This window comes from Suillus clintonianus, assembly GCF_016758775.1.
Source record: "Suillus clintonianus strain FC179 chromosome Unknown DEU56scaffold_84, whole genome shotgun sequence".
Taxonomy (NCBI): domain Eukaryota; kingdom Fungi; phylum Basidiomycota; class Agaricomycetes; order Boletales; family Suillaceae; genus Suillus; species Suillus clintonianus.
In genome coordinates, this window is record NW_024539308.1 from 76986 (window position 1) to 93293 (window position 16308).

The 16308-nt window shown below is 48.6% G+C and overlaps 7 protein-coding genes across 7 annotated transcripts; 4 read left to right on the plus strand and 3 right to left on the minus strand.

Moving 5' to 3' along the window:
• Positions 1–99: 99 nt before the first annotated feature.
• On the plus strand, positions 100–1131 carry DEU56DRAFT_743548 (uncharacterized protein; the record flags this gene model as incomplete). Its single annotated transcript, XM_041349017.1, has 3 exons — positions 100–398; positions 455–621; positions 668–1131. 3 exons carry the CDS (start codon positions 100–102, stop codon positions 1129–1131), a joined length of 930 nt encoding a protein of 309 aa, XP_041204700.1.
• A 551-nt stretch (positions 1132–1682) lies between these two features.
• Positions 1683–4548, plus strand: DEU56DRAFT_961237 (heterokaryon incompatibility protein-domain-containing protein; the record flags this gene model as incomplete). The annotated part of the gene is made up of 2 exons (XM_041359338.1): positions 1683–1973; positions 2033–4548. 2 exons carry the CDS (start codon positions 1683–1685, stop codon positions 4184–4186), a joined length of 2445 nt encoding a protein of 814 aa, XP_041204701.1. The 3' UTR covers positions 4187–4548.
• DEU56DRAFT_563875 (uncharacterized protein) lies at positions 4287–7213 on the minus strand. The gene is made up of 14 exons (XM_041346829.1): positions 7104–7213; positions 6513–7051; positions 6404–6460; positions 6275–6353; positions 5948–6227; positions 5876–5900; positions 5685–5773; positions 5549–5632; positions 5443–5487; positions 5364–5384; positions 5058–5314; positions 4808–4993; positions 4664–4755; positions 4287–4604 (listed from the first exon to the last, which is right to left on the minus strand). The coding sequence occupies exons 2-14, from the start codon at positions 6968–6970 to the stop codon at positions 4388–4390; spliced, it is 1890 nt and encodes a 629-aa protein (XP_041204702.1). The 5' UTR covers positions 6971–7051; positions 7104–7213; the 3' UTR covers positions 4287–4387.
• A 153-nt stretch (positions 7214–7366) lies between these two features.
• DEU56DRAFT_563893 (uncharacterized protein) lies at positions 7367–8333 on the plus strand. Its single transcript, XM_041346830.1, has 2 exons — positions 7367–7418; positions 7467–8333. The coding sequence occupies exon 2, from the start codon at positions 7612–7614 to the stop codon at positions 8155–8157; it is 546 nt and encodes a 181-aa protein (XP_041204703.1). The 5' UTR covers positions 7367–7418; positions 7467–7611; the 3' UTR covers positions 8158–8333.
• Positions 8334–8895: 562 nt separating this feature from the next.
• DEU56DRAFT_961254 (NADP-dependent oxidoreductase domain-containing protein) lies at positions 8896–10071 on the minus strand (the record flags this gene model as incomplete). The annotated part of the gene is made up of 3 exons (XM_041359339.1): positions 9395–10071; positions 9094–9332; positions 8896–9031 (listed from the first exon to the last, which is right to left on the minus strand). The coding sequence occupies exons 1-3, from the start codon at positions 9884–9886 to the stop codon at positions 8896–8898; spliced, it is 867 nt and encodes a 288-aa protein (XP_041204704.1). The 5' UTR covers positions 9887–10071.
• Positions 10072–10360: 289 nt separating this feature from the next.
• DEU56DRAFT_961260 (WD40-repeat-containing domain protein) lies at positions 10361–12675 on the plus strand (the record flags this gene model as incomplete). Its single annotated transcript, XM_041359340.1, has 6 exons — positions 10361–11680; positions 11731–11736; positions 11793–11819; positions 11876–11944; positions 11994–12263; positions 12316–12675. Exons 1-6 carry the CDS (start codon positions 10724–10726, stop codon positions 12673–12675), a joined length of 1689 nt encoding a protein of 562 aa, XP_041204705.1. The 5' UTR covers positions 10361–10723.
• Positions 12676–14563: 1888 nt separating this feature from the next.
• Positions 14564–15706, minus strand: DEU56DRAFT_743529 (uncharacterized protein; the record flags this gene model as incomplete). Its single annotated transcript, XM_041349015.1, has 5 exons — positions 14564–14689; positions 14742–14927; positions 14992–15271; positions 15446–15569; positions 15622–15706. Coding segments are annotated over 5 exons (801 nt in total), but the record flags the coding sequence as incomplete, so codon positions are not given.
• Between the last annotated feature and the right edge of the window lie 602 nt (positions 15707–16308).

The following is a 16308-nucleotide window of genomic DNA, read 5'->3' on the forward strand; positions in this document are numbered from 1 at the left end:
CCACCGACGTTGTTACTAGTCAATGACACATTGACACCCACAACACGACTTGGACTTGGAAATTTTAAAGTTACAACTCTTCAACGATGCACCGTTCCGATGAAGATATGCGGACATCACCCAGCGAAACGACTTCGCACGGGCCACCGCAGAACATCCGAGCCATCAATCGAGCAATCGCAGTTCTGGTTTGCTGACGGGGACATCGTGATTAGCGTTGAAGGACAATCATGGAAGATTCACCGCAGCAAACTTATGTGTTCTGTTATTTTTGCGGACATGCTCGAACTTCCGCAGCCGGCCGACATCGAGAGAATGCATGGATGCCCTCTGGTCAGTCTGTGGCAAGATTCCGTGAAAGACTGGCTAGTCGTCCTGATGTGGATGTACCAACGCGAGTAAGCTGTCATCCCATTTGTCAAATGATGTATGATATACGACGACATGTCTCTAGCAAGTTCAATAACCAAACTGTCATCTTTGATACCACAGCCGGAGCCCTACGACTATCCAACAAATATGACATCGCAGACCTCCGTCAATGGAGCACACGTCAGTTATTTCTGCGATGGCCCCAAGACCTCACCAAAATGACCTATGCCGCATTTCCTCATGCCGCTGGTGAGCTTCCCTTTTCTCCTGTAGATCGGTCTAAAACGTTCCCTAGAGGCCATATGCCTCGCAAGAGAATGTAATCTTCCTGAAATTCTTCCTGCCTCGTTCTATGCGCTTTCGATACTGCGTTGGACTCATCTAGCCGACGGCGGCCAAAGCCACCTCCTGTTATCCCCAGCAGACCTTCGGTGCTTCATAGTCGGACGAGAACACCTTCAAGATCATCTATGCGCGATATTGTCTGGTGCGGACGAGCGGACATGCGAACCCAGCACAGTTCTTTGCGCTGGTTGCGAGAATGCATCTCGGATGTGGCTTAGCTCATCGTTGAAGCCCGATGCTTCTTCCCCGTATGGAGTGTGGCTTCTTCAAAACTTGCAAGTCTTTGCTGTGAACGGTTGTCCTGGCCTGAGTCTACATCACGCCCAATGTGATGTAAACTTTCGTCTGCGAATCAGCAAGTTCGTCCAAGACCTTCACGATGCGATTCCTAGATATTTTATGCTACGAGCATGATTGTGTCACTCATCACCATAGCTCGAAGTTTGTCGCATGTATATTCAGTACAGGGAACAAAATGATTTGACTTGCGTGTTCTTCGTATTATATATATATACGAGGATACGACTCTGCAAAAAGGAATCACCTTTATATACATCTGGTGGATTATTTCGTTGTAACTCGTCACTTGGGCTGCAAAAAAAGACTATTAGCTTCGACCAAGGTCCAAGTGCCAGAGGTAGCTGTGTAACGGAGTTCTCAGATCACCGGCAACCACATCACGGAGGGATGTTCAGAAGTTGTCGTATTGGTGAGTTGTTCAAAATCGAATCGGTGGGTCCAGGCAGGCGCCGTTATGTCACTACCGTGCGCATGAAGCATGGCACAGTATACAGTCGCCTTTCTCCGAGTCGTTGCCATAATCTCCTTCACACCCACTAGTAACTGCAATGAGTCAACCCAGATGACCTTGTGGTTTCCACGGACCCCATTGAACAGATAGATTATCAAGGGTGCATCTCAAGTGAGTATACTGGGTTTGTCGTTCCTGTCATGAGCGACGCGTCATGAAACAGGCTAACTTACACTCTCTTACACTGGCGCTGGCAGGGAGTAACCATGCAGGGCTTACAGTCCATTCAAATTTCACTCTTTACCGCTTCTGCCCGTTGTCTTCAGGCGCTCAGTCTGGTGTCTGCACATGGGTTGGCCCTCGCTGGGGGTTTGGGAGGTGGCGCTCTTGGTATTTCGGTTTTTGGCTATTAGTCGTTCACAAACGCAAAAAGAATATCGCACCTGATGGGACCTCCAAATCCGACCCCCTCCTAAAGCATGATCAAACACGAAATGATCTTCAGGTGAGGAACACAGTGTCCCTATTTATCAGCGCAGCAGACTCATCGGAGAGGGTGAGCAGAGGGATAACACTCCCAACGCACCACTCTGTTCCGTTTGCGCAAAACTGGATCTACGACAGATTCTCCTTGAAGAAATCCTGATGAAAGATGCGATTCCGCTCGGCTCACTCTTATCCATCTTGCAAAAATCCGACCAATGCGGATTCTGCCGCCTCGTATCATTGGTCGTCCGTCGGACATGGTTGTTGGACAAGTTTCCTGACCTCGATCTCTCAGGGATTGAATGTGGGCTGTTCTCTATGGAGGCTGGCTGTCTCCGGGAGCCCAGACCCGAACCCAAAAAATTATGCCACCGCCTCCTCATTGATACATCACATCGCCCTCGAGAGATACATTCAGCTCTCATGACAGCGCATTCAGCGCTAACGCTACACATTCAAGTGATGGAAGAAGACGCTTTCAAGTTTGACAGACCGACCGACCTTCATGGTCGCAGAGTGAACGATACTGTGGATGTCAGCCTGGTGAAGAAATGGATCGAACTGTGCGAGGAAGGACACGGAGATATATGTGAAAAGGTCTGGTGGGTGGCCGGTGACAGGAGACTGCCGGAGTTTATGAGAGTGGTGGACGTGGTATCAATGGCTGTGGTACCAGCACCTCCTGCCTGTCGTTATGCCGCCCTTAGTTACCTATGGGGAGGCATCGGAGCGGAGTATTGGACGACGAAGGACAATATAGGAGAGCGGTCCACGCCCGGCGGGTTGAACACGGCAAACTTCCCTGATACCATCGCAGATACCATCCAACTCGTTCGACAGCTTGGCGAGCGTTACTTATGGATCGACACTCTATGCATCATTCAAGATGATTTGAAGGACAAGATGAGCCAGATACACGCCATGGATTTGATTTATGGAGAGTCTTATTTCACGATATATGCTGCTGGCGGCACTTCGGCTCGGGACCCTCTCCCAGGGCATCGTCCAGGAACTAGAACGCTGGAGCAGCACATCGAGGTCGTTCAAGGGCTTCATCTTTCTGTGCCTTTGCCGACGCCTAGGGAGGTTCTCACCTCGTCCGCATGGAGCACGCGTGGTTGGACATATCAAGAGCTTATGCTCTCACGACGAAGGATATATTTCACTAGGCACCAAGTCTACTTTGAGTGCAGACATGATATCTTCTGCGAAGATCTTGTCGCTGAAAGTAAGCGCCTCGCATCGTCCAAAACACCGTTGCGGTATAAAGGCGCAGGAAGATTCACCAGCGGGGAACCTGGGAAAACAGATCAATACATGAGCAGTTACATGCCTGCCATTGCGGAATATACGCGACGTAATCTCACCGTGGAGTCAGACATTGTAGATGCTATCACTGCATTGACGAATGCCCTGGCAAAACGTTTTGAGCTTGGTGGCGGTGACCCTGCCAGAGCCTTTCTCTTTGGAATGTCATTGATGGAACTCGATCACGCGCTTCTCTGGCAACATCATCCACACGTTCCTCAGGTTCGTCGTTCTCTCACCGACGAAGGCACATCACCGTGGCCTTCTTGGGCGTGGGCTGCGTGGCGTGGTGCTGTTCACTATCAGGGGGAAAACATGTATGCCTCGATCAACACTTTTTCTACCGGGCCAGTAGTAGCAGAGACGCTCATTGATGTTTGGCACATCGTGGACAGTAATGGTGTTCCAGCGCAACTTGATGTTCGGCGCATTTCTCGGGCCTTCAAACTTCCCAAACCACAAGCAGCGATGAACCCATATTCTTCCCCGCAAGGAATAGACCCATCTCACCTGACTTTAGATATTCATCGGCCGCTGGAGCCGGGTACCCTAATTTTCCGCACGACTTCCAGCCGCTTTAGCATTGCAAGGCGAGAACACGAAGAATCAAGCTCACGTTTCTATCACGATCTCTTCAATATTTTCTCCAGTCCATCTTTCCCTTCCACTTGGGTTGGCAGTGTCATCCTGCCATTGGACCCCGCCCCGCCGGATTCTCTCGAATTTATCGTTCTTTCCCGTGCCAGTGCGCCTACTGGCGTGTACGACGAAGAAAATTTTGGGAAGTCCTACCATGGATGCATGTTATATGTGATGGCGGTGAGTCAGAACGAGGGTTTGATGGAGCGTGTTGGGTTGGGTATCATCCATGAAACTGCCTGGATCGCTTCAGGCGCGCAGGAGAAGGTGGTGTTTCTTCGATGACAGTCACGTATGGAAGAACAACGTGTGGAGTTATTATATTTGAGATCATTGTAGATATCTCATCTTGTTCTCGTTCTCTATGATTGTTGTGGTTATATAGTATTTCCTAGCTACATCAGCGTATAATAATCTGCCGGCTGTTATAGGACCGATATCAGATGAGTCCGGTAATGATGTATGGAAAGTCCAAGTTGTATAAGTTCAGGGGAAATAAACCCCAAGGCGTGCTAAGAAGCGACTCCTGGCAGATAAGACGAGCTCAGCCAGTCGCCGGAAGACATGCAACTCTCTTGCTGCCCAAATGAACCACAATATAAACATGGTTACAACCACGCATCCACTGACAACTGATGCCAGCATGGCCACCGTCGTAGACTTGAACACGTTGTACAACAGGGCGATTGAAAAGTAAATCATCCTAGTAAGGGGCAAGGTAACGGCCATTAGCCCTAGTCAGAGAGTATCAATGCCACCCACCCCCACATAAGCATCGCGTAAGGGAGACTGTTGACCGTCGCAAGAGCTTTATCCCCGAAAAACGTGCTCGTCATGCTGAGCAGAAATTCTCCCTGACGCAGACTGGTCAGCATGGAAGAGATGCGCGCTACGGCGACGACTTACTGCTTTGTCCGCTGATTCACAACCATACCTTTGGTTTTGACGGACCAGCAGGACCGAGACAACCAAGGAGCCAGTGATGGAGATGATCGAGAGATAGGTAGCAATGATCCCGATCGACTGCGACGAAGAAATGTTCACGTTCGGCACTGCAAGAAAACTCACATCTACGGCTAACATGACAGTGGACTGGTGGGAACAAAACCAGGATCAAGATTCATATGAAGCGCGTTGTAGAATTGATGATACGCACGTAGATTGTGATTCCGGTCCACTCCGCCATGAGTTTCGTGTTGTAGTCTTTCCACCGCGGTGAGTTGATGCATTTATCCACCCACACCCTTCGAAGATCGTTCAAGTGCGCTTGTGGTGCCCAAAAAAGCATGGCGTCAAGTGCTAAAGAAAGACTGCCGATCAGTGGATCAAAGCTAGTAATCTCGCTGTACACAGATTTGTCGGCATCGAGACGAGCGGAGGGTAGACCGCAGAAGTTGAAATACTTGGATTTAGCTTGAAAAAGAATGAGCTGCATGCTGAAGCGCCGAGATCAAAAACATACAGAAGTAATGCATTAACTTTGCTATTGTCAAAATAGTGAGTCTCCCGATGTGTCACACTGTGTAGATAGCTTCACGTACCAATGACGCAAATGGAATGAGGGAAATTAGTTTCCTGAGCATTCTCTGGAAATATTTGATACATTAGACTGCACAAGATAAACGGTTCGAAGGAGACTTGTCGCACCTTGAAGATGGTTGACCAGCTCTAGGATTCTGGAAAGTTCATCAGCACCAAAAGGCGACAAAGAAGCGTCCGAAGTGATGATCTCTACGTCTCACGTTCAAAAAGGATTGAGGGTCAATTACAGGCAATCAATTACCTGCGCTCGCATGCACAACAACCTCCCTCAGTTCTTTCAGAAGCTTGACTCGATCCAGCTCGTGTTTCGGGTAGCGTTCGCAGTGCGTCCTACTCGTTTCCGTTGACGATGCCCACAATAGATCTAAAAACACTCGAATCAAAATTGGTCCCACTAGAAGGAAGTGAAACTCACAAATATAACTGACGAACCAATATTGAGACTCCAAGGCAAATCCTGCTAGCTAGTTCATATCATAGGTAACGTAGATTTGCATGACGTACGAATATGACTCGGATCACAGACGCCTCGGAAGTCATCAAAGATGTTGTACGTCGCTTCATTGTGATCTTGGTCGTGCAGCCAAAAAAGAGTTCGGGTTGTATGGTCGACAAAGTAGTATTGACAATAATCTGTGTGCGCGGGCACTACCTGCACCACGAGCTCGATATCATTAGCGTCAAAGTTTGGTGTTATTGTGCGTCCCCGATCATATAGCTCATCCACGCATCTGTCCATCAAGCGGAACGACGATTCATCAATGTGTCCTTCAGTAAAGGCCCTCTGTAGGTGTTAAGGTCAACGGTTTATGAAAAATAGGCATTACTTACCTTGCGACCATTGTACAGATACAGCGCGCCTTCAGGATGTATGCACGACTCCCAGTCACCATTCAGCCAAGGACATGATCTGCACCATTCACAAGCCGCATTCACATAATCATTGGCTGGTGTACTCACTGGTTGGGAAAAGTCCTCATGAATGCTGGAATTCCGCTGGACACACGAGATGCGTCTCTGGAGGGCTTTTCAAGGTCATTCACTATTGTGATGAGCTGAATCCACTTACACGTGAGGACGATTCTCATATCGGGATGCGTAATTGACAGCGGATGGTATAAAATAGAGAGCAGTGGCGGGGCTAATGGGAGAGATTGCATTACCGGCTGCTGGAGGCGAAGACGTCTGAGGCGGGTTAGCATGCTGGGGGGTGGGTGGAACAGGCATGGCACTCGTAGGTGTTGGGACTACGGGGCTTGCTGCACTCGGTGGAGTAGTGTAAAGCGGTAATGGCAAGGTGGATTGGGAACATCGTGCACTGGAAGTCCCAGTAAAGACAGTGCAGCATGGGTCTCCAGTGGACTTGGAGTCAGTATCGTGCGAGGTTAGAACGTGAACCTTGGCCACAAAGCGTCGAAAGCATGATACGAGAATGCGCAGTCGTTGGGCAGATGAAGTCGCGAGCGCCGCCAACACTTGGCACAGCCGTTTCAAGAGTCTTCGGATCAATGTCGCGCTCAGCAACATATGTTGATGTCAGATGGGTTGCCGCTGTTCAGTGGTTCCACGTTGCAGGAAAGATGGAAGATGGCTTTGATTAGTTGCACGCTGCATAATCAAGTAAATTTATGCACGGGTTTTATTATGGAAATGCACATGCATAGAAGTTTGAATTATAGTGTGGCTTGGAGCGCGAGCTGTATGCAGAGCTCAACGTTCAATTGAGCACACGCGATTCTCCGGGTTTTTTACGAGATGATTATATCTTACCAACTTTAAGCGGTGCTGGTCCCTGGAGGTCTTGACCTGACCCGTGTCTATACAATTGCCACAAGAGCTACAACTCATGGGTTGGCGCAATATTAATGATGAAGTGTGGCCGATATACTACCCTTGGCAGGCTCCGTCTCAGCCTATGCAGCCTCTGGTTCCGCTGGTGCAAAACTATCAGGTATCGCCGGTAGCGTCCCAGCCTGTGCGTTTTCTTCTCCTAGATTCCTTTCATTGTCTCATTTTCACGCAGAGGGACTATCATGCGAGAAAGCAGACAACTACGAGACCTTATGTGGTACATCAACTCAGCGAAGCAACACAGAGTATACCACCACCACCATCATCATCATCATCACAGCAATCACCTGCCACTACCAAATCACAGGTGAAGTACCATGCTCCGCTCCGGCCTGTGTTTTTTTTCTTCTCCTAGGTTCTTAAGTTCACTGTCTCATTCCCACGCAGACCTATTATGTGAGACAGAACCAACCAAAGAACCCAATATTTATGAGCAACACAGAGCATATCACCACCACCATCACAGCAACCACCTGCCACTATCACGATATCCGACCCGCGACGCCAAGTTCGATCACCTAAAGCGTGTGCGCTCAAGCCTGTTTGTTCTCCTTTTAGATTCTTTTCACTGTCTCATTTTCACGCAGAGGAACTATCATGCGAGAAAGAAGACAACTACGAGACCCGATACTTATGCCATACATCAACCCAGTGAAGCAATCCAGAGCATGCCACCACCATCATCACAGCAACCATCTGCCACTATCACGATATCCGACACGATTCCCGCAGTTGCCACCACCGCATTAGCGACTGGAACACCATCGCACCTTGATATCACCATAAAGCGGGCTGGATGGTGGACTCGGTTCTTGCTATGGATTAGTTGCGTGTCCATTCAGTACACGGACAGTCAACATTAGGCCCTAGGGAAGATAGATAGCGGATTTTATGCGTCGTTTTGACATTCTGTATCCTCCCATGCCATGGCTCTCATGTGCTCCATCATTTGTACTGTATCTTTTTTATCCTTCCTGCTATCTACCTTTTTCGCGCTGAACAATCTTGTTTAGTACCTGCATGAATTTCAACCTCAGCCTGCGTAATGTCGTGTATGCTTCAACGTCTAATGTAATTCCTATTGACTATCTGTGCGCTTCATGATGTGATACGGCTATCATTTTATGCTTTGATTGTGCCGTACGTATTTCCGCTACTCCGAGGTTAAGCTCGGTTCTTGTGTCGCTGATCTTCATTTTGATACTACTAGGACGTACAGTTGCTCTCATCGCTGGGGCAATGGGGGTGATTCGAGTATAACGAAGTTTGCTTCTCCTTCCAACGTTGAACCGCCTACATCTGGTTTACGTCGCTTTCGTGCTGTGGATAGGCAGTTTAGAAGATCGGCGGACCACTAGTGCCGATAGTGAACTCGAAAACTCTGGTGAGTCTCCTTGCTACATTATTATCGTCCGCGAGCTCATTCCCAAGCACTCTACATCACACGTAGTGATTAGATGTATGTTTTATGCTACGACAAGTCCCGCTTGATATGGAGCTCGCAGCAGCCCACGTTCAGGGTACCGAAGTTCAATTTCCGTCAATCTTAATATACGAACTAACTATAAAGCATTTTGATCAGTATTATAACGATCATCTAATCAGTCGGACAGTACGATGAATTTATAGTAATGCTGCGCTCCAGCATTCTCAATCGACTCGATTTCCTCAGCTGTCAACTCTGGAACGTTGGCCGTATCAAGATATTCTCTCATCCTATCCGCTTTACTTGACGTGCTGATCGACACTGTGTAAGCACCCACAATAACATAGCGCACCCCAGGACAGACGAAACATACGTGACGACCAGAATACCGTACTGCTGCAACCACTTGTTGAGTGCTTGGCCGATCGACACGGGTTGTCCTCGAGTGGACTCAAGGCGTGCCCTGATTATCTCGATGACGGGATCCAGAGGCCCTCCTGGTGTGCGAAAGAGGGACGATAGGCCGCCATAAGAGGACGTAACGATGCCATGTTCTTTGTGCAACGCAATCACGGGCTGCAAGGACTTCCACACGTACGGGTGGATCTCAACCTTTCATGAAGGGGATTGTTAAAAAAAAAATACAATACTGACACTGACATGATTTAACTCACCTGGTTCACCGAAGGCGGAAACTCGGCGTCCTCCAAGATCTCTTGCAGATGCGCAACATCGAAATTCGACACACCAATGGACTTTGCCAGTCCTTCCCTCTTGCACTCCTCCATCACCTTCCACACCTCCTTCAGCCGGCCCGCATGGGGGCCGGGCTCGTGCACGAGGTATAGATCTACGTACTCCAAGCCCAATTTCTTCAGCGACACATGCAGCGCGGTCTTAGCAGTTTGGTCGGGCTGCAGTCGATTGAGCTTAGTGGTGACGAAGAGCGCAGAGCGAGGCGTGCCAGAGGTCTTGATGGCAGTACCCAAGCTCTCTTCGTTCTCATACATCTGGGCACCATCGAGGTGCGTGAAACCGTTTGCGATGGCGGTTTCGACAGCGTTATGTACATTCTGTGCATCTTGCTGGCGGAACGCCGTACCAGTGCCAAATGCGATCCAGGGGACTTGATTGCCGTCGTTGAGAGTGAGTGTGGATATTATCATGCTGTCCGTGTGAACTGAAGACAACGTTAATTAGGAAATCTAGGAAATGTCAATGTGGCTTGAGCGGAGATTCATCAGCGAGGTCACTAGGCTAGTATCCAGGGTATGGTCTTCTATCTAATACTTGAATTGCCTTTTGGTGCGGGCCGTCAGCGGGATGATGTACAAAACTATATTTATACCTCGAACAGGATGATATCAATTGACGTGGCTTTACAAATGCAAACAGGATTTGAAGGTAGAGTCTTCTATTCTCTTGCTTGTTGGATTACTGTGTCGATGAGGAAACGACGACATATAACGATGTAGCCGATCTTTGGAAATGTGTAATACTTGAGGGGAATGTCGCACAGCCTGTGCTCAAGCTGTGAATGAGTAATACAGTTGGGTCAGATGGAGGAGTACGCACCGGCGACGTTATCTCAATGGAAATCGTCTTTTTGTTACGGAGGCTTCTTGTTGGCGTAACGACATCCAAGCGAAACTGCAACCCATGTAAGTCTTGCTGGTTAGGGCAAGTTCGAGTCGCGGGCGAGCGAGATCAACGGAGAAGAAGAAAGTGCGCATATTTCTAGAAAATCAGACTTGGGCGCTTGATCTCCACAGCCCGAATTCAAGCTGTGAAGGATACAGCATGAAAGACGCACCCATAACTCCAACAACGATCTGCATCCCAACTACACTGCGCACCGAAGAAAACGTCCACTGACTCCACTCCGTCGCAGCATTCATACTACACACGTACAAGCGAAGCAACTGTGAGTAAGTGACACCATTCATGTAGCGTTTGGGAGTAGGAGCTGACATTGCCTTAGGCGAAGTCTTCGAGCAGGAATCATGACTTCCCCTGCCGCTCCAATGCAGAAAATATCAGTGGTACCGCTTGACAAAAAGATGGAAGCACGCCTCTATCGTGTCAATAACATCTTACACCTGCCTGGTGGACAGCAGATCATCACCTGTTCATACAATAACTCCTCACTTCGAGTCTGGGACTTGGAGAGTGGAGCACAGGTCGGGGAGGCCTGGACGGACGAAGGGAGTGGGCATGTGTTCGATATAGAATTGTCGCCAGATGGCAAGACAATAGCAAGTGGGAGTGAGGATGGCGCAGTGAGGTTGTGGGACATCGACACGGGCAAGGTCGTCAAAAAATGGACGGGGCACACAAAGTGGGTACAGTATGTCAGCTGGAGTCCAGACGGACAGCGAGTGGTGAGCGGATCCAAAGATGAAACGTTCAGAGTGTGGGATGTCGAGAATGGTGAGACAATATTAATACTAGCAACAGAAATGTCGAGGAAAGAGGAGGACGCCGTCACGGTGTGGCCGGTTTGCTATTACTCACCCGATGGCAAGATGATTGCGACAGGTGCGGACAACTACGGGCGGAATATCTGGGATGCCAACACAGGAAAACTGCTCACAACACTATCTGAGGATTTTCGTCGGAGCCTGGCATGGATCAAGGATCCGGATCCACTCATCTCCGGGATATCGAACATCGACACCGCCACCTGGCAAATAAGGTTTCGTGAACCTCAATTTCCCGACACTGTACACGTGATTTCAATATCGCTAAATGAACGCATCCTTGCAAGCGTATCGTCGATCGAGCAGAGTCGGCAGACAGTGCAACTATGGAACTTCGCAAACTATCAGCCCATTGGACCACCCCTCCACCATGACAACTATGTAGCATGTGCGACTTTTTCTGAGGATGGAAAATTGCTAGTGACCGGGTGCGACGACGGCTACGTGTACATATGGGATGTCTCTGCTATCTTAAAAAAAGTATGTTTGAATGCATGTCAATCTCCACCAAACTGATCTTATCCTCCCAGAAGAAGGTATGTTTCGTACCTCTTCAAAACTTTCACACGGCACATTGATTCGGTCACCTCAGAAAACCGTCCACAAGTTTTCATTAAATGTATGCCATATGTTTCTTATCTTATTGCTTAACTTCAATCACGATCTACACACCAGGATGATGCCACACGGTTTCGAGCCCCACCAATTCGAATACCCCGAGGATTCTTTGATGATACACGAGATGTATGCGATTTCATCTATGATAGAGAGTCCTGCTTGACAGAAACACCAGCCCTCTACTATGCCTGGTGTCCCATCCGATGGGTGCCGTGGCCACCACACTGCATCATCACGTCAATGGCTCCTGGGTCGTTTGCCCCCCACTTGGCGCCACCGCCGCTCAGATATCCATGGGACAACCGAGCCCAACCCTCGATCCCAGTCCCGCCCTCCCAGGTTGGCTCGAAATCTTATCCCTGACATGCTGTGTAAACGAAATGGATCGGACATTCAGTCGCGGGAGCCACCTGTAGTTGAGGTTCCATGCACGGCTGGCAAACCTGTACGTCTCTCCCTTCTGGCTTCGTCTCTATCACTGACCCATTCTCTCGCAGAGGGACTATCATGCGAGAAAGAGAAAGAAGCCAGCTGCCAGCTCCTCTCTACCTGGAAATCTTTATACGACACAGCAATCCAGCGCAGGAACCCAGAACACGCAGCCAATTTCCAGCTTCTCTCTTCCTCTCAATCCTCGTACCATGCAGCAATCCAGCGCAGCAACCCAGAACACACCATCATCATCACAGCAACCACTTGTTACGACATCTAAGTCACTTCCCGCAACCGCCACTACCGCATTGACGACTGGAACGATGTCGCAACATAACATTACTGTAATACAGGCCGGATGTTGGGTTCGTTTCTTGCTCTGGATTGGTTGCGCGTCTATTGAGCACACAGATCATGAGCATTAGGAAGAAATTTCGCGACATTCATGCTTGATTGACTCTTTCGTTTAGCTTCTCTACTTCTCCATAGTCCTTTTGCGCTCCATTGTTGTATTGTATTTCCTTCGCGTTCTGCTACCGTTTTCTTTTTGACAGTCTTCTCTATGCCCTATGTAGATCCTTAGCGCGCTTCATGTGACATAGCCATGCTGCTTTCATTGTACTGCAATACATACGTCTTGTACCCTTAGATACTCTTGTTGCGACTGAACCTTATCCAATCATGCGTCTTGATCCATCAGCGTGTCTCACAATTCTGCTATTTATGAGCTGAAGCACATAAAGCAACCATAAAGCGTACACTTTATATTTGTGGGTCAACAAGCATTTGCTCATGACACAGACTACATACGAACAAGAACGACTAGAATGGAGGTGACCATCGAGCATATAAATACCCCAATGCGTCCATCAAATATCGAGCATTCTCTTCCCGCAACCTAGTTGCTTCATCAACCTTCCTCCTGGAGATCGAGCCAGCATGCCATACGGGAACTCCAACTTCACTAGGACGTGACACTGTCTTCAAAATAGGTTTACCAAGCTGTGTAATTGCCTGGATAGCATGTCACATCAGTTGAATGCTGGCAGTCTTGAGGATGAGCAGAACACATGCCTCGCGGTACCTGACCCTCACTGCCTCCTCGTCATCGTGAAAATTTCCCAATACTAGTATCATACCTAACCGTGTACCTCGTTCGTCTATATCCTCCCCGGGAGTTTCTTCGCCACCTGCCTCATCCTTGACCAGGGAGAAGACTAGCAAGGCAAACCAAGAACACTGGTGCATTGTCTGCGTGTATCAGGGTGCAAAGTCGTCGATGACCTCAATGAGCGCAGCAAATCTCCTGTAGATCGGTCTAAAATGTTCCCTAGAGGCCATATGCCTCGCACGAGAATGTAATGTTCCTAAAGTTCTTCCTGCCTCATTCTACGCGCTTTCAATACTGCGTTGGACTCATCTAGCCGACGGTGGCCAAAGCCACCTCCAGTTATCCCCAGCAGACCTTCGGTGCTTCATAGTTGGACGGGAACACCTTCAAGATTATCTATACGCGATGTTGTCTGGCGCAGACGAGCGGACATGCGAACCCAGCCCAGTTATTTGCGCTGGTTGCGAGAATGTATCTCGGATGTGGCTCAGCACGTCGTTGAAGCCGGATGCTTCTTCCCCTATGGAGTGTGGCTTCTTCGTAACTTGCAAGTTTTGCTGCTAACGGTTGTCCAGGCCTGAGTCTACATCACGCCCGCTGTGATGAAAACTTTCGTCTACAAATCAGCAAGTTCGTCCAAGACCTTCACGATGCGATTCCTAGATATTTTATGCTACGAGCATGACTGCGTCACTCATCACCATAAGACAGGCATGGCTCGAGGTTTGTCGCATGTAATTTAGTACAGACACCTAAAATTTGAGGAGCGACGTTTTGGCTTGCGTGTTCTTTGTGTTTTATATATATATCATCTGTGTATCTCATTCTCGTTTTCCATGACTGTTGTGATTATACAGTATCTACATTAGCGTCTGATAATCTGTCAGCTGTTATGGGGATCGATGTCAGATGAGTCCGACTGTGATGTACGAGAAAGTCGGAGTTGTGTGGGTTCAGTGGAAAGTGGAAATAACCCCTAAGGCGTTCTAAGAAGCGACTCCTGGCAGATGAGGCGAGCTCAGCCAGTCGCTTGAAGACATGCAAATCTCCTGCTGCCCAGATGAACCACAATATAAACATGGTAACGACCACGGATCCACTGACAACCGATGCCAGCATGGCCGTCGTCGTAAACTTGAACACGTTGTACAACAGGGCGACCGAAAAGTAAATCATCCTAGTAAAGGGCAAGGTATCGGTCATTAGCCCTGGCCAGAGAGTATCAATGCCACCCACCCCCACATAAGCATCGCGTAAGGGAGACTGTTGACCGTCGCAAGGGCTTTATCCCCGAAAAACGTGCCCGTCATGCTGCGCAGAAATTCATCCTGATGCAGACTGGTTAGCATGGAAGAGATGCGCGCTACGGTGACGACTTACTGCTTTGTCTGCTGATTCACAACCATATCTTTGGTTTTGACGGACCAGCAGGACTGAGACGACCAAGGAGCCAGTGATAGAGATAATCGAGAGGTAGGTAGCAATAATCCCGATCGACTGCGACGAAGAAATGTTCACGTTCGGCACTGCTAGAAAACTCACATCTACGGCTAACATGACGGTGGACTGGTGGGAACAAAACCAGGATCAAGATCCTCACGAAGCGCGATGTGGAGTTGATGATACGCACGTAGATTGTGATTCCTGTCCACTCCGCCATGAGTTTTGTGTTGTAGTCTTTCCACCGTGGTGAGTTGATGCACTTATCCACCCATACCCTTCGAAGATCGTTCAAGTGTGATCGTGGTGCCCAGAAAAGCATGGCGTCAAGGGCTAAAGAAAAACTGCTGGTCAGTGGATCAAAGCTAGTAATCTCGCTGTATATAGATCTGTCGGCATCGAGACGAGCGCAAGGTAGACCGCAGAAATTGTAATACTTGGCTTTACCTTGAAAAAGAATGAGCTGCGCGCTGAAGCGCCGAGACCAAGAACATACTGAAGTAATGCATGAACTTTGCTATTGTCAAAATAGTGAGTCTCCCGGTATATCACGCCGTATACATAGCTTCACGTACCGATGACGCAAATGGAATGAGGGAAATCAGTTTCCCGAGCATGCTCTGGAAATATGTAATACTTTAGACTTTACAAGATAAACGGTTCGAAGGAGACTTGTTGCACCTTGAAGATGGTTGGCCAGCTCTAGGATTCTGGAAAGTTCATCAGCACTAAAAGGCGACAAAGAGGCATCATCCGAAGTGATGAGCTCTGCGTCTCACGTTCAAAAAGGATTGAGGGTCAATTACAGGCAATCAATTACCTGCGCTCGCATGCACAACAACCTCCCTCAGTTCTTTCAGAAGCTTGACTCGATCCAGCTCGTGTTTCGGGTAGCGTTCGCAGTGCGTCCTACTCGTTCCAGTTGACGATGCTCACAATGGATCTGCAAACACTCAAATCAAAATTGGTCCGACCAGAAGGAAGTGAAACTCACGAATATAACCGACGAACCAGTATTGGGACTCCAAGGCATATCCTGCTGGCTAGTTCATATCATAGACACTATAGACTCAAATAACGTACGGATGTGACTCGGATCACAGACGCCTGGGAAGTCATCAAAGATGTTGTACGTCGCTTCATTGTGATCTTGGTCGGCCAGCCAAAAAAGAGTTCGGGTTGTATGATCGACAAAGTAGTAATGACATTCATTTGGATACTCGGACACTGACTGAACGACGAACTCCATATTACCAGCGTCAAAGTTTGATAATTGTGTGCGTGCCATGTTGTATAGCTCATTAACGCATATGTCCATCAAGCGGAACAACGATTCATCAATGTGTCCTTCAGTAAAGGCCCTCTGTAGGCGTTATGGCCAATGGTTTATGAAAAATACACATTACTTACCTTGCGACCATTGTACAGATACAGCGCGCCTTCAGGATGTATGCACGACTGCCAGTCACCATTCACCCAAGGACATGATCTGCACCATTCGTAATCC